This window comes from Odontesthes bonariensis, chromosome 17 (genome assembly GCF_027942865.1).
Source record: "Odontesthes bonariensis isolate fOdoBon6 chromosome 17, fOdoBon6.hap1, whole genome shotgun sequence".
Taxonomy (NCBI): domain Eukaryota; kingdom Metazoa; phylum Chordata; class Actinopteri; order Atheriniformes; family Atherinopsidae; genus Odontesthes; species Odontesthes bonariensis.
Genome location: NC_134522.1, coordinates 34,761,463 through 34,787,460, shown reverse-complemented (window position 1 = coordinate 34,787,460; position 25,998 = coordinate 34,761,463). Strand labels below are relative to the sequence as shown.

The window sequence follows — 25,998 nt, the reverse complement described above, 5'->3', positions numbered from 1 at the left end:
CACTATTAGGGACGAGCGGGTATTTTGGCTCTTCCATTTATCTAAAAATGTTCTTTTAAACCAAGCTACAGAATCAGACACTACTGTTTACAGCTGGGAATCTTTGCATGTTCCCTCCCTTATAGTTAGCCCACGCCCCCACTCTCCACCTGTGTTTGTAAGGAACACGGGGAGTTACAGACTGGCTCACGCTTCGATTATTGGCAAATATTCCAGAAACTTGAGGGGAAAAAAAGCCCAACTGGAGTCAATAAAGCAACCTGTTAGACAAACAGCCTGGCCACAGCGCTGAGTGGAAACGTACTTCCTCAGAGTCTTTTTAACTGGATGTAAAAATGTAAAATCTCAATGACTGACTGATGGCCAAAGTGGAAATTGAAGCCCTGAAAGTTCAAAGGACTGTAAAGTTGAGTTACGTCAACATTATAAAGTCTGAAGTCGAAGTAGAATTTCAAAGCCTGCGAGACCAGATGGTGCTTTTATGTATGTAAAGCTCAAAATCTGTCCTTCACTGGCCATGTGACGAGCCAGTGGGGTATAAAACTGTATAAAACTGTAAAATTGATTTCATTTGTATTTTTATTTGTTGAAATAAAAACCCATTTCTCTCATTTCTTTGCTTGGACAGACATCACATATCAAAGCACTGTTTCACTTCAATAAGCTTAGACTAATTACTGACATTTAATTTAGGTACTACAGAGACAGTAAAGTACCAAAAAAAGGTACCACAGGGTAAAGAGCTCCAGGTACCTGCATCTGCACCAGACTGGTTCAAATGGCAATGGTACCATACCCTTAATAACAAAAAGACAAATTGTCAAACATATCAAGATATATATTTTGTATTGCCATTTTCGGCCTTAATTCTCAACTGTGAAAGCTATTTGATATATTGTGCACTACATTTACTGCCATCTTATGTGTGCATTCGGAGAGAGCAAAATGGATCCACTGTATGATTTCAAAAATTCAAGTGGAACTAAAAAAAAAAAATAAAGAAGGGCAAAAACATGTAAAACACCCAACAATCCCAAGATGCAATGTGTTGCAATTGGCTGCGGCACAAATTAATGGCTTACGATGATACAGAAAAATCACAGCGCAGGTGTAGTGAATGCATGAACAAAAGGTTTAACCTGTCTGGAGATAATATCACTACCACCAAGAGGAGAAAGGGAAATCACCAAACTACTGAACACAGTGCTGGTTTGAGGGCAATTTTTCCTTTAAGCTGCTCCATTTCTCTGGTCTGGATGAGAAGATAACACTATTGTTAATACGGTGAGGAGAAGATGAGAACCGTGTGATCCCAGCTAAAGTTAGGACTCTGTACTGTGATGTCATCTGACCCCTTCTGCAATGTGGATCTGCTGGCTTAAACAATGCTTCCACATTGTTTCTGCAGCTGAAAAGTGTCTCAGTCTCTTCTGTTAGTGGCAGGGAGATCACGCTGCCCCACCTTTTAACGGTCTGCGTGTGTGCTCGCATGCGTGCTTTCAGTCTTCTGATGGAGATCCTGTCACCTCCAGTCTTTCGTATTAATATATATTCTGTGTTCAGAAACCTGAACAGACCTGAATCCTGGCTGTGGGTCCAGACTAGCCCGCTTTCGCTCTGTCTCTTGCCCTGCGGTCATCTGCTTCGTTCTTCTCCTCTTCCTCCTCATCTACACGTAGACCCTGGCAAGGGCATCAGCTCCCGCAGAGGCAATGTAGGCCTTGGAGGGGTGGAAGGTCACATCATAGATGGCTTCCTCGCTCTTCTTACGGTGAGCTGTGATCTCCTGTATACATGTTTTACTGTCCAGGTTCCACAGACGCAGAGAGCAATCGTGACCTGTGAAGCACAACCAGAGGAAAGTCGGTGTTTTGACAGGATCATTATTGTCAAAAGTCACATTTCACAAAAGGAAACATGAGTTTTATAGCAATTTTCAAGACTTCCACATCGCCTGTGATTCATTAAGACTTACTGCCAGAAATTAGGTAGATGCCATTAGGATCCACAGCCAGACTGGTCACTGCGTCCAGATGAGCCACCATGGCATGGATCAATTTACCTGCAGGAGGGGCAAGACAGACATGTGAACGCTTCCAAAGGGCTGAAGAATTCACAATCATTCAGATTCTTTAGGGTAAGTAAGACCAGAGTAAGCTGCACAAATGAATTCAAATGAAGGCTTCAAGTTTTACTGCACAGACGTGAGTGGTTCCAATGCTAACATCCAGCAGTCAACAAAAAGAAAGGAAATGGTTCAATGGTTCTACTTCTTCTGGGTTTCTACACACAACTCCACAAGCACAATATACAGAGGGGGACAATGGCAAAGTTTGTCTCTTTCAAAAGTGGGTAAAACACAAAGTCTTGTGTCATGCATGACCGACACAGCAGCAGAGCAACCCACACTGACCTGATTTGTTATCAAAGAATTTGATATGTCGATCTTCATGAGCGCTGATGGTGACTGGCAGCGTGGGATGACTCACCACTTTATTAATATGATTCAAACACGGGAGAGCTGAGGAAGGGAGAGAAGACAACAGCTGATTTTCACAGACGGATGTGGAGGAGGGCTGCATGATAAACAGCATGGCTTCGTGTTCTTACAGCTGTCTCCTTGTCCCTGCAGCACCGTTACAACCTGGGAAGTCTCCAGGTCATACACCACAATGTCTCCATTATTGAAGGACACAACGATGTGGGCGGGGTCACAACCGTTGAAGTCCATCGATGTGGGGATCCCGTGTTCTGCACACAGACACATGTAAGTTCAACTACTGCTAAGGATTTTCCTCTTCCACCACAGTATCATTGAGACGCTTTGCAGTAAGACAAATTTTCTTTCTTATGTATTTTCTTTCTTGTGTATTTGCCTGCCTAGGGACTACGGATAAAAACTAGCTTTGTAGCTATAATCCGGCATATTTACATTTGTTTTTATACTGATGTTCATTAATGTGCATTGTCCCTATTCAAATAAATTAAATTAAATTTTTAAAAAAATAAGACGTATTGCATCACAGAGGTTTCTTCCTGTTCTAAGGAAGTCGTTTCTCTCCAGTCGCCTCAGGCACGCTCAGGACGGGAGATTGGACTGAAGACAAGTTTCACTGCAATCTGTTGGCTTCCTTAGCTGGGAAATTGTCTCTGCTGCGGAGAAGTAAACTGGTTCCTAGAGGGTTCTAAATATGAGCCTCCTTGAAACTAGCTGGTTAAAAAGGGGGCTACTTGGGGAGGGGGGGGGCTCTCCTCTCTGTCCTCTCACCGTTGTTTGCGTTGAAAGTGCTGATGCAGGGATCTTTCTCCATGGGGTTCCATAGTTTCACTGTTCCATCAGCTGAGCAGGAGAGGAGGCGGTTCTTGATGCCACTGTAAGCTAATCCCCACACAGCGTCACTATGCCCAGCCCATGAGCCTGCCAGGATGCTGGAATCTGACAACACAAGAGAAAGAGAGGAGAGGGGCTGGTGTTTATCACATAAAAACATGTAGCTTCCTTCATCAAAAGTCAGTTTCACATATGCACTGCAGCCCTGAACTTTTCCTGGGATGTTCAGGAAACATAAAGGTCTCTAATATTTGATCCACACTTGTGGAAATGATCCAGACATGTGCCTGGTAAGTTCAGAAGATCAATGAGTAGGCCTATATGTGAGGATACAACATCAAAATCCTCCAGAGCATTTACAGCAAGTGTGTGGATATGTGTGTGTGTGTGTGTGTGTGTGTGTGTGTGTGTGTGTGTGTGTGTGTGTGTGTGTGTGTGTGTGTGTGTGTGTGTATATGTGTGTATGTTGAAAACCGTTGCTGGATCATAGCCTTTGCTGTTGATTTTTGGAGAGCAAAATCTGACAAATGTCAAAATTAGGGATGGGAATCGAGAACCGGCTCCCGGTAGTTCGATTCCGGGAATCATTAATCCGCCTGTCTAATGATCCCGTTCATAGGTTCCGTCTGACGCATTTGCCCGATGACGTCACGTGCACGCTTCGTATTTTGGCTCAGAATGTTTCCAACATGGCGTCGAGGCAGAAGTGCTCCAAAGTTTGGTTATATTTCACTAAAAGGGACAAAACTAGGGCCAGCTGCACAACGTGCAGAGCTGTGATCACATCAAAGGGGGAAACACCTCCAACATGTGGAAACATCTGACCATACAGCACGCAGTTACTTTGCACGGATGTAAAGTCTGTGAAACGCTGCTACGCAATGGCGGCGGCAACTCTCGCGAAGGAGCTTGTGGCACGCAGGGCTCTGAAGTCTCACGCACCGAGCGTCTCACGCACCGAGCGTCTCACTCGCCGAGCGTCTCACTCACTCGCCGAGCGTCTCACTCGCCGAGCGTCTCACTCGCCGAGCGTCTCACGCACCGAGCGTCTCACGCACCGAGCGTCTCACTCGCCGAGCGTCTCACGCACCGAGCGTCTCACTCACTCGCCGAGCGTCTCACTCACTCGCCGAGCGTCTCACTCACTCGCCGAGCGTCTCACGCACCGAGCGTCTCACTCACCGAGCGTCTCACTCACCGAACGTCTCACTCACTCGCCGAGCGTCTCACTCACTCGCCGAGCGTCTCACTCACTCGCCGAGCGTCTCTCTCACGCACCGAGCGTCTCACTCACCGAGCGTCTCACGCACCGAGCGTCTCACTCACGCGCCGAGCGTCTCACTCACTCGCCGAGCGTCTCACTCACTCGCGAGCGTCTCACTCACGCGCCGAGCGTCTCACTCACTCGCCGAGCGTCTCTCTCACGCGCCGAGCGTCTCTCTCACGCACCGAGCGTCTCACTCACCGAGCGTCTCACTCACGCGCCGAGCGTCTCACTCACGCGCCGAGCGTCTCACTCACGCGCCGAGCGTCTCACTCACTCGCGAGCGTCTCACTCACGCACCGAGCGTCTCACTCACGCACCGAGCGTCTCACGCACCGAGCGTCTCACTCACGCACCGAGCGTCTCACTCACGCACCGAGCGTCTCACTCGCCGAGCGTCTCACGCGCCGAGCGTCTCACGCGCCGAGCGTCTCACTCGCCGAGCGTCTCACGCGCCGAGCGTCTCACGCGCCGAGCGTCTCACTCACGCGCCGAGCGTCTCACTCGGCGAGCGTCTAACTCGCAGAGCGTCTCACGTGCCGAGCGTCTCACGTGCCGAGCGTCTCACTCACGCACCGAGCGTCTCACTCACGCACCGAGCGTCTCACTCACGCACCGAGCGTCTCACGCACCGAGCGTCTATCTCGCAGAGCGTCTCACTCACGCACCGAGCGTCTCACGCGCCGAGCGTCTAACTCGCCGAGCGTCTCACGCACCGAGCGTCTAACTCGCAGAGCGTATCACTCACGCACCGAGCGTCTCACGCGCCGAGCGTCTAACTCGCAGAGCGTCTCACGTGCCGAGCGTCTCACTCACGCACCGAGCGTCTCACTCACGCACCGAGCGTCTCACTCACGCACCGAGCGTCTCACTCACGCACCGAGCGTCTCACGCGCCGAGCGTCTAACTCGCCGAGCGTCTCACGCACCGAGCGTCTAACTCGCAGAGCGTATCACTCACGCACCGAGCGTCTCACTCGCCGAGCGTCTAACTCGCAGAGCGTCTAACGCGCAGAGCGTCTAACGCGCAGAGCGTCTAACGCGCAGAGCGTCTCACTCACGCACCGAGCGTCTCACTCACGCACCGAGCGTCTCACTCACGCACCGAGCGTCTCTCTCACGCACCGAGCGTCTCACTCGCAGAGCGTCTCACTCACGCGCCGAGCGTCTCACTCACGCGCCGAGCGTCTCACTCACGCGCCGAGCGTCTCACTCACGCGCCGAGCGTCTCACTCACGCGCCGAGCGTCTCACTCACGCGCCGAGCGTCTCACTCGCAGAGCGTCTCACTCGCAGAGCGTCTCACTCGCAGAGCGTCTCACTCGCAGAGCGTCTCACTCACGCACCGAGCGTCTCACTCGCCGAGCGTCTAACTCGCAGAGCGTCTCACTCACGCACCGAGCGTCTCACTCACGCACCGAGCGTCTCACTCACGCACCGAGCGTCTCACTCACGCACCGAGCGTCTCACTCACGCACCGAGCGTCTCACTCACGCACCGAGCGTCTCACTCACGCGCCGAGCGTCTCACTCGCAGAGCGTCTCACTCACGCACCGAGCGTCTCACTCGCCGAGCGTCTAACTCGCAGAGCGTCTCACGTGCCGAGCGTCTCACTCACGCACCGAGCGTCTCACTCACGCACCGAGCGTCTCACTCACGCACCGAGCGTCTCACGCACCGAGCGTCTAACTCGCAGAGCGTCTCACTCACGCACCGAGCGTCTCACGCGCCGAGCGTCTAACTCGCCGAGCGTCTCACGCACCGAGCGTCTAACTCGCAGAGCGTATCACTCACGCACCGAGCGTCTCACTCGCCGAGCGTCTCACTCGCCGAGCGTCTAACGCGCAGAGCGTCTAACGCGCAGAGCGTCTAACGCGCAGAGCGTCTCACTCACGCACCGAGCGTCTCACTCACGCACCGAGCGTCTCACTCACGCACCGAGCGTCTCACTCACGCACCGAGCGTCTCACTCACGCACCGAGCGTCTCACTCACGCACCGAGCGTCTCTCTCACGCACCGAGCGTCTCACTCGCAGAGCGTCTCACTCACGCGCCGAGCGTCTCACTCACGCGCCGAGCGTCTCACTCACGCGCCGAGCGTCTCACTCACGCGCCGAGCGTCTCACTCACGCGCCGAGCGTCTCACTCACGCGCCGAGCGTCTCACTCACGCACCGAGCGTCTCACTCGCAGAGCGTCTCACTCGCAGAGCGTCTCACTCGCAGAGCGTCTCACTCGCAGAGCGTCTCACTCACGCACCGAGCGTCTCACTCGCCGAGCGTCTAACTCGCAGAGCGTCTCACTCACGCACCGAGCGTCTCACTCACGCACCGAGCGTCTCACTCACGCACCGAGCGTCTCACTCACGCACCGAGCGTCTCACTCACGCACCGAGCGTCTCACTCACGCACCGAGCGTCTCACTCACGCACCGAGCGTCTCACTCACGCACCGAGCGTCTAACTCGCCGAGCGTCTCACTCACGCACCGAGCGTCTCACTCACGCACCGAGCGTCTCACTCACGCACCGAGCGTCTCACTCACGCACCGAGCGTCTCACTCACGCACCGAGCGTCTCACTCACGCACCGAGCGTCTCACTCACGCACCGAGCGTCTCACTCACGCACCGAGCGTCTCACTCACGCACCGAGCGTCTCACTCACGCGCCGAGCGTCTCACTCGCAGAGCGTCTCACTCACGCACCGAGCGTCTCACTCGCCGAGCGTCTAACTCGCAGAGCGTCTCACGCGCCGAGCGTCTCACGCACCGAGCGTCTCACGCACCGAGCGTCTCACTCACGCACCGAGCGTCTCACGCGCCGAGCGTCTCACTCGCCGAGCGTCTCACGCGCCGAGCGTCTCACGCGCCGAGCGTCTCACTCGCCGAGCGTCTCACTCGCCGAGCGTCACACTCACTCTTTCTGGTTTTTTGTCGCGCACTTCCACCACACACTGAAAAAAAATTAGAATATAAATTTCTCTGGTGTGGTGCTATCGCTATGGAAACGGCAGGAAACGCACATCTCCCAAGAGTCTGAGCAGCGCAGTTATTAATAACAACAACACTAATGATAATATTATTAATGATTATTAATGGGGGGGTGTCACTCTTTTCTACATTCAAAACTTGAGAGCCCTGTAAGGTGAAACTTCCAGGTCCTGGTGATTGTTGTAGTGTTAGCGACACACTGTGTGAATAATTTCCATCTGATATTAACATTTACATTTAGAAGCAGGATCAGAGCTGTAGCCCCCCCCTTTCATCGAGGCAGGGAACAGTAAAATGACACAGGCCAAAATAGATCAAATAGAATAAATTAAAGTGTTACTGCAACCAAAGCCATTTGTAATATATATATATATATAAATATAAATAACTGGGTGAGAATCGATAAGAGAACCGAATCAACAAGCAATATCGATAATGCAAGCGCAATTGTTCAATTCTTAACAATTCCCACCCTTAGTCAAAATGATGTAAAATGTCTCCAAAATGGAAACATCATCTTAAGGTTAGGACAGTTTCACAACATGATTTAAAAAACCTTTACTTGATGTGCGACATCCTTTGGGTATGTGAGCATGGAAGTAGGTTGGAACATGGTGATATATTAAAAGGTTAAAACATTTGATGAAACTGAGAATATTTTTGCATGACATTTCGTGTTAATGCTGGCTCTCAATGCTACACACGTCTCACTCACGCACCGAGCGTCTCACTCACGCACCGAGCGTCTCACTCACGCACCGAGCGTCTCACGCACCGAGCGTCTCACGCACCGAGCGTCTCACTCACGCACCGAGCGTCTCACGCGCCGAGCGTCTCACTCACGCACCGAGCGTCTAACTGGCCGAGCGTCTCACGCACCGAGCGTCTAACTCGCAGAGCGTATCACTCACGCACCGAGCGTCTCACTCGCCGAGCGTCTAACTCGCAGAGCGTCTAACGCGCAGAGCGTCTCACTCACGCACCGAGCGTCTAACTCGCCGAGCGTCTCACTCACGCACCGAGCGTCTCACTCACGCACCGAGCGTCTCACTCACGCACCGAGCGTCTCACTCACGCACCGAGCGTCTCACTCACGCACCGAGCGTCTCACTCACGCACCGAGCGTCTCACTCACGCACCGAGCGTCTCTCTCACGCACCGAGCGTCTCACTCGCCGAGCGTCTCACTCACGCGCCGAGCGTCTCACTCACGCGCCGAGCGTCTCACTCACGCGCCGAGCGTCTCACTCACGCGCCGAGCGTCTCACTCACGCGCCGAGCGTCTCACTCACGCGCCGAGCGTCTCACGCGCCGAGCGTCTCACGCACCGAGCGTCTCACTCGCAGAGCGTCTCACTCGCAGAGCGTCTCACTCGCAGAGCGTCTCACTCGCAGAGCGTCTCACTCGCAGAGCGTCTCACTCGCAGAGCGTCTCACTCGCAGAGCGTCTCACTCACGCACCGAGCGTCTCACTCGCCGAGCGTCTAACTCGCAGAGCGTCTCACTCACGCACCGAGCGTCTCACTCACGCACCGAGCGTCTCACTCACGCACCGAGCGTCTCACTCACGCACCGAGCGTCTCACTCACGCACCGAGCGTCTAACTCGCCGAGCGTCTCACTCACGCACCGAGCGTCTAACTCGCCGAGCGTCTCACTCACGCACCGAGCGTCTCACTCACGCACCGAGCGTCTCACTCGCCGAGCGTCTAACTCGCAGAGCGTCTCACGCGCCGAGCGTCTCACGCACCGAGCGTCTCACGCACCGAGCGTCTCACGCACCGAGCGTCTCACGCACCGAGCGTCTCACGCACCGAGCGTCTCACTCACGCACCGAGCGTCTCACGCGCCGAGCGTCTCACTCGCCGAGCGTCTCACGCGCCGAGCGTCTCACTCGCCGAGCGTCTCACGCGCCGAGCGTCTCACTCGCCGAGCGTCTCACTCGCCGAGCGTCACACTCACTCTTTCTGGTTTTTTGTCGCGCACTTCCACCACACACTGAAAAAAAATTAGAATATAAATTTCTCTGGTGTGGTGCTATCGCTATGGAAACGGCAGGAAACGCACATCTCCCAAGAGTCTGAGCAGCGCAGTTATTAATAACAACAACACTAATGATAATATTATTAATGATTATTAATGGGGGGGTGTCACTCTTTTCTACATTCAAAACTTGAGAGCCCTGTAAGGTGAAACTTCCAGGTCCTGGTGATTGTTGTAGTGTTAGCGACACACTGTGTGAATAATTTCCATCTGATATTAACATTTACATTTAGAAGCAGGATCAGAGCTGTAGCCCCCCCCTTTCATCGAGGCAGGGAACAGTAAAATGACACAGGCCAAAATAGATCAAATAGAATAAATTAAAGTGTTACTGCAACCAAAGCCATTTGTAATATATATATATATATAAATATAAATAACTGGGTGAGAATCGATAAGAGAACCGAATCAACAAGCAATATCGATAATGCAAGCGCAATTGTTCAATTCTTAACAATTCCCACCCTTAGTCAAAATGATGTAAAATGTCTCCAAAATGGAAACATCATCTTAAGGTTAGGACAGTTTCACAACATGATTTAAAAAACCTTTACTTGATGTGCGACATCCTTTGGGTATGTGAGCATGGAAGTAGGTTGGAACATGGTGATATATTAAAAGGTTAAAACATTTGATGAAACTGAGAATATTTTTGCATGACATTTCGTGTTAATGCTGGCTCTCAATGCTACACACGTCTCACTCACGCACCGAGCGTCTCACTCACGCACCGAGCGTCTCACTCACGCACCGAGCGTCTCACTCAAGCACCGAGCGTCTCACTCAAGCACCGAGCGTCTCACTCACGCACCGAGCATCTCACGCGCCGAGGGTCTCACTCACGCACCGAGCGTCTCACGCGCCGAGGGTCTCACTCACGCACCGAGCGTCTCACGCGCCGAGCGTCTCACTCACGCACCGAGCGTCTCACGCGCCGAGCGTCTCACTCACGCACCGAGCGTCTAACTCGCCGAGCGTCTCACTCACGCACCGAGCGTCTAACTCGCCGAGCGTCTCACTCACGCACCGAGCGTCTCACGCGCCGAGCGTCTCACTCACGCACCGAGCGTCTAACTCGCCGAGCGTCTCACTCACGCACCGAGCGTCTAACTCGCCGAGCGTCTAACTCGCCGAGCGTCTAACTCGCCGAGCGTCTAACTCGCCGAGCGTCTCACGCACCGAGCGTCTCACGCACCGAGCGTCTCACGCGCCGAGCGTCACACTCGCCGAGCGTCACACTCGCCGAGCGTCACACTCACTCTTTCTGGTTTTTTGTCGCGCACTTCCACCACACACTGAAAAAAAATTAGAATATAAATTTCTCTGGTGTGGTGCTATCGCTATGGAAACGGCAGGAAACGCACATCTCCCAAGAGTCTGAGCAGCGCAGTTATTAATAACAACAACACTAATGATAATATTATTAATGATTATTAATGGGGGGTGTCACTCTTTTCTACATTCAAAACTTGAGAGCCCTGTAAGGTGAAACTTCCAGGTCCTGGTGATTGTTGTAGTGTTAGCGACACACTGTGTGAATAATTTCCATCTGATATTAACATTTACATTTAGAAGCAGGATCAGAGCTGTAGCCCCCCCCTTTCATCGAGGCAGGGAACAGTAAAATGACACAGGCCAAAATAGATCAAATAGAATAAATTAAAGTGTTACTGCAACCAAAGCCATTTGTAATATATATATATATATAAATATAAATAACTGGGTGAGAATCGATAAGAGAACCGAATCAACAAGCAATATCGATAATGCAAGCGCAATTGTTCAATTCTTAACAATTCCCACCCTTAGTCAAAATGATGTAAAATGTCTCCAAAATGGAAACATCATCTTAAGGTTAGGACAGTTTCACAACATGATTTAAAAAACCTTTACTTGATGTGCGACATCCTTTGGGTATGTGAGCATGGAAGTAGGTTGGAACATGGTGATATATTAAAAGGTTAAAACATTTGATGAAACTGAGAATATTTTTGCATGACATTTCGTGTTAATGCTGGCTCTCAATGCTACACAAGAAGAAGCGAGTACCATAGGTGTCGTACGGGTCAACATTAGAGCAGGGGATGTTCCACCACTGGATAGTCGAGTCAATGCCACCGCTGAAACACTGTTCACCACTGGAGGTCATTGCCAGCGACAACACTGGACCGCTGAGGACAGAGGGCATACAAACACAAATACTTTTACTGGAGTACCGGGAGACATCACAAACCACTGTCAAGCCTTTAAAATACTGAAGGCAAAAAAAAAATTTAAATTAAAGAAAAGAAAAGAAAAAAATTAAATAAAAAAAAGAAAGAAAGAAAAGAAAAAAAATAATAATTAAAAAATAAATACTGAAGGGATACTCATGGACCAAGCAGAACTGGGTCCCTGTGGCTGCTGTCATTTTGGATCCATTTATATTCATATTTTCAAATGCTGATCTAATAAAAATCTCTTAGATATCTTAGCTGCCTGTTATTTATTAATTTATTTAAAGGTGATATATTATGGAAAAATCCTTCTTTCTATACCTGGGAGCATATATATTAGGGTGTCGGAAATCACCAGCAAGTGTAAAATTCCCCCAAAACAAAACCATAGCTTTTTGTTTTACAAGTTCCCCTTTGTTTGAAAGGTCTTCATTAGCCATAGGTACAGAAACTGAGCCGCAAAGAGAGATCAGTTCCAGAACTTCAGATGAGGGAAACGTAAGTATCTCAGAAATTATTATTTTTGGTTGATTTATTTTGTGTTTACCAGCAGCTAACAGCTTAGCTAATGAAGGTGACGTACACCAGCTTCTCAGGAGTTGTTGCTGTTCCTTTCTGAAAGATGAACATCATTGTTCCCACATAACTTTGTTAGCTGAAGCTTTCTAGCTGAACGCTTCCGTTCTGTTGCTCATCAACCTGCAGCTGTGTGGATAAGGTGCGTTTCCAACACAACACCGATCCTCTCCTCACTCTCGGTGTGTTAACGTTACATTATCGGCATGTTTCTGATAAAGATGGAGGTCTCCCAGTACAATTGTTTAATGAGGTTAATAAATTAATGGTACACCTGCATTACTACGAGTAATGCAGGTAACGTACGTAACACACCAACGTCCTGCTGCAGCCTGGATGTCTGAACCTCTCCGGGAGCTCCTTGACTTCAGTTCATACTGATATAGTTCCACGGTTTTGTCAGAGACAGTCACTTTCTGTTCTGTGCTTAAACTAACAGGTTTTTTAACAAAAACCTGTCTAAAACATTTCAATAAGACCTCAGAAAATTGTGTCAAATTGTCAAAAAAGGGCAGAATATACCTAAAAAATGACAGATGTCTGTCTCACACATCAAAAAGTCAGCGAGCTTAAAGTTTTGAACTATGATCTCTCTTTTTTTTTTGAGATTTTACTATATCTAAAAAAAACAATTCTAACCATTTTATCGACATATTTTTTAACACTTTTAGGCAAAGACAAAAATGTTTGATTAAATAAATAAATATATTAAATATATAAAAATATTTGTAAAAATGATAAGCTGTATTCAAGATGACCCCTGGATGTGGCACAACATTCATTGAAGAATCTAAAGAAAATTTCAAGATTTTTCAAACTTGATCCGACTTTCTATCATTTTTTTAATGTAAAATATTAAAAGACACAGAGTCTTCACATTCTAATACAAATTGAGCAAGAATGTCATGAGTACTAACCACTACAGTGGCTGAACTTCAGAGAGCAACTTTTCAAATCAAATATATCTGACAGTTTAAGCCGTCTTTCAAGCCCTCTTGCATTGTCGCATATTCTTATTTGGACTGTTTGCCCCTCTAGGCATTCGAACCCTGGACAACCCTTGAGCTCCAGACTCAAATATTCCAGGATTTAAAGTATGTATGTGTTGTGAGAGTTTAGATACTTACACATGACCCCTGAATGTGTAGATGGGTTCCACGTCAAAAGAGGCACTTCTGAAAAACAGTAGAAATAGATGCAGGTTGTTACTCGGCCCACGATCATTCAGTCAAACTGCCTCTCTGCCATCACCTCTGTCGCTAATGTTACAACAGCAAAAAGGCAATTCTTTACAGAGAATAAATGAAGGTGTTAAAGTTTAGCTGAACAGCATCAGAGAGATGCCATGATGGGGAGAGAAACTGTAGAATCTGTCAGGACTGAGTATTTTCCTCTACAGCAGAGGGAATCCAGGACTTCACCATCTCTGGTCGGATTAAAAACCACTGTTGCTGAATATTGTGAACTCATCTATTACAACTGGCACTTGCATACACGAGCAATAAAACTGCTGTGTAATCAACACTAAAATCCATGGACTGAAAACAAAAGGTCTTCCTACATCTTATATCCCTGCACGCTACAGTTACCACCTGTTCCCTCTGAACCATTTTCATGAAGTCGTTGCATTGGATGGTTTCCAGGTAACAGTTGAGCGTTTATTTAAAGTAAAAAAAAAAAAAATTTGTAGGCTGTGATGAAACTGCTTAAGAAAAGGAAGATTTCCCATGTGGCAGAGGATAAGTTCATGAATAGGCATACTTTTTGGCAGCAACGGTCTTGGTGAGGTTCCACAGTTTGAGGGTTTGGTCTTCAGACACTGTGACCAGGCAGGGTTCGACGGGGTGGAACGCCAATGCTCGTACTCCATCAAAGTGGCTCCGCAGTGTGTACTTGGGGTTCCACGTCTTCCTGAATGAAGACTCCTGATTGGATGACAGCTGAGGGGATAACATGAAGACAGTGTAATTAAATTCATTAACATCGGAAAATGAATGACAGCTGGATTAAGTTTTTCTCACATTGTAGCCAAAATCCGTTTCATCATTGGTGACAGTGAGGTCAGCAAGGTCACCCAAACCCAGCACGCTTTCCAGTACATCGTCTGAACCCCCCAATAAGAAGGACTTCCCCCCGCCGGTGGGAAACGGTAGAGGTTCCGCTGCAGAGAGAGAAACTTAAATAAATGCCTTTTGCCATTCAATACCAACAGAGAAATATTAAGCTCAACGCTTACTCTCCTTTAGTTCTAATAATGACATGTTTCCAGAAGAAAATAAGGCTTAAACAGAGCCTATTACTTCAATTCAGTCCCAAAACTGCTGTTTTCACACCTTTGTTTATTACGGTCTCACTGTCAGTGGACTTAAAAATGTCCTTTTGAGTGCACGTTAATGTGAAGTTCTCCTGAGCCAGTAAGCTTCTACCTCTTCCTCACAAATCTCAGTGCTGAGAAGCTGATCTCCTCTGACAGTTCATTATTGAACTATTGATTTAACCACTTTAATGCATCATAAATAAATAGATAAAACACTGAAGCTGCACTGCAGCGCATTATAACACAGCATCCCATAGTTTCACATGTCCGGCTGCATCACCCTCAACAAATGGCTTTGATCATTACGTAAAGGGCACACCTCACTTTTTCATTACATAAACACACATTCACTAACTGGAACAAGGAAGCTGTAAAACTGACAGCAGAAACATGTGCAGACAATCTGACCCTAAATGAACTGATGATACTGTCTGCAACACAGCTGGAAGTTCATGCTCTTTCTCCCCACTGTGTGCAGCATGTGTTAAGCCTGTAAAGTAGTCTATTCATGTCAGAAAAGTTAACATAACCAGCTTAGAATACTTTGGGCCTCATGCAAGAACGTATTTTTATTCTAAATTTCTCTCACTTTTTTCGTAGGAAGGTCTCGTACGAACACAAAACACAATTAAATATATACAATCCATTAGTCAAGCAAACTTGATTGGAATAACAGCGGATTATTTTACGAAACTCCTACGACAGCTCTGGATCACTCGGAAATTCTTTGAAAGAGTCTTTGTTTTGGAGCAATAAATGGAAGGCAAGGGGACTGAGCATCTCACCCCACTCTGTTCCGTCTCCGGAACTGCGAGCTTCACCGGCCCCTTCTCCATCCTCCGCTGTCACCAAGAAGTCAAACTCTTTCAGGGCCTCTTCTGTGTCAGCATCATCCTCTGATGCTAAGCCCTCGTTTCCAACCTAAAAGAGGAGAGATGAAAATAATGCCACAGCCAGAGAGATCATATTTCTCCAGTTTTAGCTTCTCTTCATTGGCTCCCTGTTAAATTCAGGATAGAATTTAAGATTCTTCTCCTCACATATAAAGCTTATAGTTAGGTATGGCTCAGGTGACCTGGAAAACATCCCAGAGTAATGCTTCTTAAAGGGCGGTTTATGGTGGGAAACCAGGTCGTCTGCGTGTGTGTCGCAGTTAACGCAGACATGCCCCCCCCCCTTACGCAGACACTCTGGTGCACCTCCCCAAAATTGTAACTCACCGCAGACAGTGCCGCAGATATCGCTGCAGGGAGGAGAGAAAGGAGGCCTCTGATTGGTCAACTCTACATCCGCTCTACACTATGTGTATTTCCGGTTTGCTAACCGGCTAATGGTGAAGCTAACCGTGACGATTCTTTCGCCTCTCTGCCAGCTCCAGTAGTAGCAATATTTCTAGATCGATCAGCTGCATGTCAATCAAAGTGCGCATTCGTCCAGTCGCCATTGTTGTTGAATGACCTCCGTAACTGGAAGAGAAACACGCCACCCACCACACCCATAATCCTAGCTTGTTCGTGATTGTCCCTCTTGCGTTGTGGCGTGGGATTAACATAGCGCAGACCGCGCTTCAAAATTCGGCATAAATCAAAAATAACTGCGTCATGTCTGCGACAAGCTCACTGCGACACACTGCTGCGAGAGTATACATGGCCCTTTAGGCCCAGCCTGCTGGGGGAGCTCCCATGATGCACCTCTCCTCCCTCTGCTCTCTTTCCTCTCCATGAACTTGTGACATCATTGTTGTCATTAACTTGTGTTTCCCTTACTCAGCAGGTATTCCTGGCCTGGTGTTACGGTGCTTGCTGTCCCCTCTTTCCTGTTCTCTCAGCCCCCAGCTGGTCCAGGCAGATGGCCCTTCTAATTTGGAATTTAATTTTGTAATTGTAATTGTAATTAATTTAATGACCACACAGCCAAGCTGGTGGAATTTGTTTACAGTACACCTCTTTGTACAGGTTCCAACATAACATTGAACATATAGTGTGACATACATACAAACAGACACATACATACGTCACACATAAATACATAAGGGTCATACATAATTCATATCAACAACAGTCCTCAGTGACAGCATAAAAAAGACAGTCCTCAGTGTTTGGAGTTCAGAAGAGTTATTGCTATGGGAATGAAACTGTTTTTGAAGCGGGTTGTTCTGGAAGTGACTGTCCTGTAACGCCTCCCAGAGGGCAGTAGCTGGAAGGCGTAGTGTGCGTGGTGAGTGATGTCGGAAATGATCTTGTGCGCCCTGCGTAGTGTCCGTTTGTGGTGGAGTGATTCAAGGGATGGAAGGGGTGAACCGATGATTTTGGATGCTCTGTTGATGATGCGTTGTAGTTTCTTCCGGGAGAGTGTATCGAGACTGCCGAACCAGACTGTGAAGGATGTGGTGAGGATGCTTTCAACGATGGCTGTGTAGAAACGGAGCAGGAGATGGGACCTTACTCTGAACTTCTTGAGCTGTCGGAGATGGAAGAATCTTTGCTGGGCTTTTTTGTAGATGTGGTCTGAGTTGATTTTCCATTTGAGGTTATTGCTGATGTGGGTCCCAAGGAGTTTGAATGTGTCAGTGATGGAGATGGGCTCACCTTCAATGAACACAGGAGTTTTGGGGGATGGCTGGCGTCTGAAGTCGACGATGAGTTCTTTTGTTTTTGATGTGTTGAGTAGGAGGTTGTGGTCTGTGCACCAGGTCACTGCTTGGTTGATCTGTGCACAGTATTCGGTTTCTTGGTTGTTGGTGATGAGTCCTATGATGGTTGTATCGTCCGCATATTTGTACAGGTTGACAGAACTGTGGTGTGATGTGAGCTGGTTGGTGTAGAGGGAGAATAGCCATGGTGAAAGTACACAGCCTTGGGGTGCGCCTGTGCTGAGGGACAGAGGGGAGGATGTGATGTTGTTGATCTTCACCTTCTGTTGTCTGTTCCAGAGAAAACTGTGAATCCAGTGACAGATGCATGGGTCGATGTTCATGTCCAGTAATATATTGAGCAGTTTTTCCAGGTTTATTGTATTGAAGGCAGAACTGAAGTCCATGAACAGGATGCGGGCATATGTGTTTGTGGACTCTAGGTGGTTCAGTATGTGATGGATTGCTAAGTTGACAGTGTCCTCAACTGATCTGTTGACTCTGTATGCAAATTGGAATGGGTCCATGAGGGGGGTGGTGATGGTTTTTAGGTGATTGAGTATGATGCGCTCAAATGATTTCATGACTGCTGATGTCAAGGCAATAGGTCTGTAGTCATTGAGGCAGGAGATGTTCTTAGTCTTGGGAACTGGGATGATGATGGATTCTTTGAAGCACTTGGGTACTGAGATTTGACAGAGGGAGGTATTAAAGATGTCGGCAAAAACCCCAGCCAGCTCTGCAGCACAGTGGTGGAGAACGGTGGGGGTGATGTTGTCTGGGCCGGGGGCTTTATACCTTTTCAGTCCCCTGAAGGTACTCCTCACCTCCTCCTCATAGATGGTGAAGGGGGGGAGGGGAGGGGGTAGATGGCGGAGGGACCGGTGCCTGCTCAAACCTCCCATAAAAAAGGTTGAGTGTGTCAGGAAGCTGATTGTCACTGCCAGGTGTGGGGGTGGATTTCTTTTTGTAATTTGTCATGCTTTGGAGTTTTTTCCAGATAGAACGTGTATCGTTAGTTGGGATTTGTTCTTCTAGTTTGGTGGCATAGTCGGATTTGGCTCTTCTTATTGCAGATCTTAGTTTGTATTTGGCAGCCATATATTGTTCTTTGTTTCCTGTCAGATGAGCTACATTTTTATCTTTTCTTAACTGTTTAATGTCCTTGTTAAACCACGGTTTGTTGTTGTTGTATTGTTTGACTTTTTTGAGTGGTATACACAGGTCCACGCAGTAATTGATGTATGACATTGTTACATCAGCGACGTCACGGAGATCGCCTGCAGCATGGAAAACTTCCCAGTCGGTGCACGCGAAACAGCCACGAAGTTTTTCGATGGCTTCGGGGGACCAGCACTGGACGAGTTTAGTTGGTGACTTGGAGGATTTAACTTTTTGTCTCTATTGTGGAATTAGCAGCAGTATTGTGTGGTCGGACCTACCCAGCGGAGCCCTCGGGAAAGCACGGTAAGCCTCTTTGATGGTGGTGTAGCAATGGTCCAGCATGTTGGTCCCTCTAATTAACTTGATTTGAATCCAATTGTATTGTAATTGACTTGAATTGGACTGTATCTTTGAAGTGCTTTGAGATGTTGTTGTAATTTGGCGTTATATGAATAAAACTGAATTGAATTGGAAAAAAAAAAGAGAGAGAAAAACAAAACAAAAAGAAAAATTGTGGAAGGGAGGAAAGAAGAAGGTGAGGGATGGATGTTTAAAACGGGCTGTCTGCTGCTGACATACCCTGGTCTTGTGTTTTTTGGCTCGGTGGTGTTTGTCAGTGCCGACATCATTCATCAGGTCTCCCTCCTCGTCCTCATCCTCATCGCTGTCCTCTGCGTTCTCTAGAAAGTTGAATGTCTCTAGATCGTCACTGGGAATCCTGCACACAAACAAATAACCGACCAGTGTGTTTATGTACGTAACTGGATTAGAAATGTTGTGGGGACACGGACGCGTTTAAATGCTGCCGACAGTAGCCCGTTTCAGGGGACAGCTACTGTTAGGTTTGGTCCACGCTTGTGTAGGTGAAACTTTAATGTACGTTAGGTTAAGGTTATGGATAGTCATGGATACATAGTTGAGTGCTTACCTTTTGCTGTCTTTGCAACGCTCTGTCCCATTGATCAGGTGCTGCAGGTTTTTGTTCTCCACAGCTCCATTCTGCTCAGAACCTGACAGTCCAAGCAGCGAGCGAACCCTTTGAGTCCGAACGTCCAGAATAGTGTCTGTATAACCCACTTCCTGCAGGTACCTGAACACAAGAAAACAAATACAGTGTCACATCAGAGGAAACTGGCTAAATGGGCCGCCTTTCTAACATGCATTGTTTTTCAAAAGGAATTTGTTATAAGAAACAATCCTATTTTACTGTTTTATCATATAAAACAACAAAGAAGTTGGGAGCAACCAGTAAAAATGGAATTCAACTTTGAAACATTTGACTGAAGCACAGTGTGGTGTAGTTATTAAGATACAGACATTTGGACATTTTGGTTTTACTATGCAAACTCAGCGTATGATCTTAGATTCTTACTGTCTGAGTAGCTGGCGTCCTTGTTTCCATGTGAGCTGACTGTTGGTAGGAACAGCAGAGACCTCCGACTCTTTGGTGTCTGAAGGACAGAGACAGAAATGCTGACCAATAAAGCACCACCTCAATTCAAGTGAAGTCAGAAACAGCTCAAAAGACCAATAAAAGTAACCTCGTTCACAGTTTCCACAGATTCCTTTATCAAGGTTAAAGGTAGGGTAGGAGATCCTGGATTGTGAGTCCAGCGAAGCTGCATTTTGAAAATACACAGGTCAAAAGTCCCAACCTCTTTCTTCAGACTTTCCCCCGAAGCCACGCCTCTAGAGTACATGAACGCGCAATGCTTGTTCACGAGCACGAAGGTGCACGAGCGCTGTTCTGACAGCAAGCATCGATCGTTGCCGTATTTAGTATTTAGTATATGCTAACTATACGTTTAATAATGCTAGGTGCTAGCCAAGCTGGCTCTAGTTTAGCTTCCTGCCAAGCTTCTGGGCACGCGTAATTCGTTCACGAAGAAGGGTATGCGCACAGGGGGAAGGGGGGGGAGGGAGGAGCAGATTGCAGTTTGATAGACGGCATCAGAATCCAATCATCGTTAACGGTCCGTTCAGTATGATTAGATAGTGTTTTTCCTAGATTGTACGTTCTAGAGGCCACTAAAACTTTTCATATTTGTGTCAACTTTTAATTAATTGGTTGCAATGGGGGTGTGAAGAGTATTTCAAGCAATATGTAAAAAAAAATGCTCCAGAAAAAGTACCCCACCTTTAAGAGCAGGAATTCTCATTTGCAATGTCAAATATGGTACTGTTCTGTATCCAAACTATGAAGAAAGAATGATGAAGAAGGAAAACAATTTAGATGAAATGAAGTACACAATATAAACTACTCAGTACAGATCATTGAAAGTATGCACCTACATACACTCCAAAGATCTTTGCGACCTTCCAAAAAGATTTGTGAACCACAGACATTAACATCTGGCAAAAAGTCACATTTTTACTGATATTTACAAGTACATCTTTTGTATGCCGTCAAAGTTGATGAAGTAAATCCTGAAAGACTGTGGACGTGTGGTCGTAATAAAACCCGGAGGAAGTTAGAATGCAGAGGCCACGGTGCAGCCAGTGTTCTATCTGAGCAAAGTTGGGGCTCATGACACAGTTCAGTTGTGGGGGCAGACTTTTAAACTTTTTATTGGGAAGTTTTTGCTGGGTTTTCCACACTGACCTTCATTTCTTACTTTTAGAAAGCATTTTACTAAACCTGGTGATCGGTATTAAAGGGGAGGTCAGGTGTGAAGTTTAACATCTACCAAAGAAACCTTCAGAAAGAACCCGTTAATGTTCCTGTCCAGTTTGTATGTCTCCCAAACATCTAACCCTCATCTGCAACGCAGACCAACAGCAGCTGTTCCAGACCTTTCATCAAACACTGCAGTTCCACACATGCTGCAGAGCACAAGTGGCTTTATCACAGTATTAAATGACGTTCATTAAAAATCTGACATCCTGAAAACAAAGTGTTTATTACAAGTGCGTGAGCCTGGAGTCCTGGAGTCTCCATGATTGGCAGCATTCCATTTGGCTCTCTGCTCTTTACTTTAAGTAACTTTGTTCTAGGAAGACGCAGAGATCTTTCTTTTTAGATCTTTTTGAGCCATTGAGACTTTTTGCTGCTTTGTTCTTATAGAATTATGAAATTCGTTTGTAGTCATAAATACAGCTGTTCCCTTTAAAATTAGCTTTCACTATTTGTGAGTATAAAAAAAGAATTAAAAATATACATTAAAATATCTGAATAAATATTAAGTTAGAAATAACGCGTTACTGTTATCCCATTACTTTTTTCAAGTAAAAAGTAAAGTAAGGGATTACAAATGCACAAACAGTAATTTGATTACTGTTACTGCGTTACTAAAGCGTGATTTAGTTTGTGAGAGCGTCTGATGACGATCACGTATGAGCGGTGCGACCTCAGTGCGTGTGTAGATCAACAGGAGATGACACGGAGAGAGCAGGGCCATGCAGCGTTTAATGCTCGGCAGGACCGACATTACTTCGAGTTTGACTCTGTAAAAAGTGACAAAAACATTAGCGTCCGCTGTGCACTCTGCGTGGGAAGAACATTTTTATCTCCAGCGAAAAATTCCACCTCAAATCTGAGCGAGCACCTAACAAGCCGGAACAGGACTGTGAAACTCATTGAGAAGCCCCCCGGATCCCCCCGGGGACATGACCGCTGCGCCCACCACATCCAACTCCACCGGGCAGACCACCGACGGCCCCTCTGCTGCTGAACAGGTGAAAACAGACTGAAGAGCCACAGGAGGCCGTTTCATTTGATTCAATTCTACATGATGGAATATGCAGAGAGAACAGAATCAGGCTGAAAGGTCGACTGCTTTAGAGCCACTCAGGTTGTGCTTCATGTTTTTGAAAAGTAACTAAGCAAAGTAATCAGTAGAGTAACTGGATTACTTTCTTGGAGAAGTAATCAGTAACTAATTACTATTTCCAAGTAACTTGACGAACACTGATTAAAACAGCAGCTGGGACAAAAATAGCCAACAGCCAGTTTTCCATGAACAACATGAAGAGAAGAGAGTCTGAATGTCAAGACCAGCAAGAAGTATGACTGAGGAGCAGAGACGGGACATTAAAGAAGAAAGAGATGATGAATAACAAGCATCAACCCTTTTTAGAGGGTGCCAATTCCATTCCGTGGTATAGATGCCTGTAAAATGACAATAAAGACTATTCTATTGTATTTAATGAATTTCTGGTACAAAAGGTCAGAAAAGATTTGGATGCATTGCCTACCTGATTCAAAGCTTGGCATCTTCATTTCTCCTTGGTTCAACTCTGTTCCATATTTTAACTTGTGGTATTTTGCTCTGAGGAGGACACAACAGAGTAGAAACATTTAGACATTCATTTACAGGTTTATGCCTGGCAGCAGACAAAAAGGTGACGAGGAGGCAAAAAAAACCTCACATTTCTATCAGTGACCAAACTTTGGATATACCACAACATACACATTATGGAAATTAGAGGTGTACAATTGACTTCATGTAAGGGAACAAAGTACAGTATTTACCAGAGAGAAGTAATGGAGAACAAAACCCTTTCCACACCAAGAACAATAACTACCGTAACACTGATCTGAGCCTGCACACTGCTGAATGAGAACCATCTTTAAACATCAAACACATGCTAAACGCTGTAGCTACAGCCGGGCTACAGAATGGATTTGGATGAGCTATTACTGCATGTCTTCCAGAGGAAGAAGGCAGTAGGAATTTGGAGATTCTGCCACTCTGTTACAGGATCCATCTTTGTTTTTACTTTTCAATGGGTCAACATCCATTTTATGATATGCTGTCAACTGTCAAGCTGTCATCAGTAAGGAACACATTTCACACGTGCCATCAGCACTGGGCTGCTTGCCACACGACGCTTTGTGTTAGATTTGGTCTGATATGTTAAATGAGGTCTGAAAAAAGGCCAACATAAATAATCAGTAAAAAATGTGTTATTAACCACCCTGAAAGTGAAATTGAGATTTTTAGACCTAAACTTGGGTCTCAACTTTTTAAGGAGCTGGGCATTTAAGTCAGGCAGCCACAGCGGTGCATCTGTTAAATCAGTGTTTCCCAACCTTTTTTGGCCTGAGTACCCCCTGAGCCTTCTTGTCACACCACGAGTACCCCCTCACACATACAACGCGTGCGATGATTCTCCAAAAGTAGAGCAAAACAGTGGTTATTACATGAAAATCATTTTATTTAATATCCTTACCTTGAACATAAAATTCTCAGGCTTTCTCTCTCTTTTTTTTAACCTCAGATGAATTCAACAAGAATAAAAAATATTTTCTTGAAATATAAATAATTAACCAAAATAGTATAAATACTAAATCAAAATAATCTTCCTTTGTTATCCAACTTAAACAAGTAACATTTCTCTTTTTTTTAAGAATACATGAACATAATTCAATTCAATTCAATTCATTTTTATTTATATAGCGCCAAATACAACAAATGTCATCTCAAGGCACTTAGATAGTAAGTCCAATTCAAGCCAATTGGAATTCAATTAATTAATAATAATCATAATTCATAAAATAATCCAATTCGTTCATATAGAGCCAATTCAAAAACAATTTCCTAGCTAAGAAAACCAACAGATTGCACTGAAAACTTTTTGTTTTTTCGGTCCAATCTCCCGGCCTGAGCGGCGTGCCTGAGGCGACTGTGGAGAGAAACATAACTCATTTCTCTCTTTTTAAGAATACATATCTTCTTTAAAATTGTATTAAATAAATAGCATATTACTAAATTCCACAGCAGGCATTATTTTGTCCACATATTACGAGCTTGGGACTAAACACTTTTGTGTGACGCCTTAAAAAAAAAAAAAACTCCCCGTGCGCCGCGTACCCCCTGCAGTACCTCCGCGTACCCCCTGCAGTACCTCCGCGTACCCCCTGCAGTACCTCCGCGTACCCCTGGTTGGGAAACACTGTGTTAAATAACGGCTGTTTGGGCTGTTGGCATGGACCCTTTTTTATCCGTCCTCTGGATGTAGCTCTGGAGGAAGGCCGGTCGGAAGGTTGGCAGTTTGATTTTCCATTTCCCCGAACACATCTCAGATATGTGCCATAGAGAAAAAAACAAATGCTGCGTCGCCTGAAACACTACAGAGACTAAGATGTGCCACACGGGTGCGTGTGATGCCATGGGATTTCTCCTCCTGTGGCATGTCTGCGCAGCATCACTCTCTGGCTCAGAGTTTTACCCAGATAAGCTTTGCTCAGTGTGCATTGCCATGGGTTTGGTCTTAACGTGTGGAGTTCCTGCCGTAGTACGCGCCTGATCACAATATTGCAGATCTTATTCACATTCTGTGTGGTGTTCAGTAGGGGTGGGCGATATGGGCAAAAAAAAATATCTCGATATTTTTTAGGATTTTCACGATAAAGATATTTTGACAATATTTAAAAAAAAAAATTAAAACTTGCGTTAAGATCACAATAAAATGAACACAAGCATGCAAGTCTAAGAACACACGGCCGGTACAGTGAAACTGCGAATGGCTCATTAAATCAGTTATGGTTCCTTTGATCGCTCTACCGTTACTTGGATAACTGTGGCAATTCTAGAGCTAATACATGCAAACGAGCGCTGACCTTCGGGGATGCGTGCATTTATCAGACCCAAAACCCATAAGGGGTGCCTCTCGGGGTGCCCCGGCCGCTTTGGTGACTGATAACCTCGAGCCGTTTCTCAGGCTACTTCTCCCTCCGGAGAGGGAGCCTGAGAAATGGCTACCACATCCAAGGAAGGCAGCAGGCGCGCAAATTACCCACTCCCGACTCGGGGAGGTAGTGACGAAAAATAACAATACAGGACACTTTAAATCCTTTAACGGGGATCAATTGAAGGGCAAGTCTGGTGCCAGCAGCCGCGGTAATTCCAGCCCCTGCCTCTCGCTGTCCCAGCCCCGGCCTCTCGCTGTCTCAGCCCCTGCCTCTCGCTGTCCCAGCCCCTGCCTCTCGCTGTCCCAGCCCCGGCCTCTCGCTGTCCCAGCCCCGGCCTCTCGCTGTCCCAGCCCCGGCCTCTCGCTGTCCCAGCCCCGGCCTCTCGCTGTCCCAGCCCCTGCCTCTCGCTGTCCCAGCCCCGGCCTCTCGCTGTCCCAGCCCCTGCCTCTCGCTGTCCCAGCCCCTGCCTCTCGCTGTCTCAGCCCCTGCCTCTCGCTGTCCCAGCCCCGGCCTCTCGCTGTCCCAGCCCCGGCCTCTCGCTGTCCCAGCCCCGGCCTCTCGCTGTCCCAGCCCCTGCCTCTCGCTGTCCCAGCCCCTGCCTCTCGCTGTCCCAGCCCCTGCCTCTCGCTGTCCCAGCCCCGGCCTCTCGCTGTCCCAGCCCCGGCCTCTCGCTGTCCCAGCCCCGGCCTCTCGCTGTCCCAGCCCCGGCCTCTCGCTGTCCCAGCCCCTGCCTCTCGCTGTCCCAGCCCCTGCCTCTCGCTGTCCCAGCCCCGGCCTCTCGCTGTCCCAGCCCCTGCCTCTCGCTGTCCCAGCCCCTGCCTCTCGCTGTCCCAGCCCCT

The 25,998-nt window shown here is 47.3% G+C and overlaps 1 protein-coding gene across 1 annotated transcript in view; it reads right to left on the bottom strand.

The window, feature by feature from the left end:
* Window positions 1–561: 561 nt before the first annotated feature.
* Window positions 562–25,998, bottom strand: part of strn3 (striatin, calmodulin binding protein 3) — a 42,490-nt gene continuing 17,053 nt past the window's right edge. The window contains exons 3-16 of the mRNA XM_075448318.1: window positions 22,720–22,793; window positions 19,898–19,976; window positions 19,454–19,615; window positions 19,105–19,243; window positions 15,515–15,650; window positions 14,434–14,573; window positions 14,174–14,352; window positions 13,540–13,587; window positions 11,670–11,791; window positions 3,269–3,436; window positions 2,611–2,751; window positions 2,414–2,521; window positions 1,976–2,062; window positions 562–1,839 (exon numbers count right to left, since the gene is read on the bottom strand). Coding sequence (XP_075304433.1) covers window positions 1,670–1,839; window positions 1,976–2,062; window positions 2,414–2,521; window positions 2,611–2,751; window positions 3,269–3,436; window positions 11,670–11,791; window positions 13,540–13,587; window positions 14,174–14,352; window positions 14,434–14,573; window positions 15,515–15,650; window positions 19,105–19,243; window positions 19,454–19,615; window positions 19,898–19,976; window positions 22,720–22,793 — 1,753 coding nt within the window. The 3' untranslated portion in view covers window positions 562–1,669. The remainder of the gene's footprint in view (window positions 1,840–1,975; window positions 2,063–2,413; window positions 2,522–2,610; window positions 2,752–3,268; window positions 3,437–11,669; window positions 11,792–13,539; window positions 13,588–14,173; window positions 14,353–14,433; window positions 14,574–15,514; window positions 15,651–19,104; window positions 19,244–19,453; window positions 19,616–19,897; window positions 19,977–22,719; window positions 22,794–25,998) is intronic.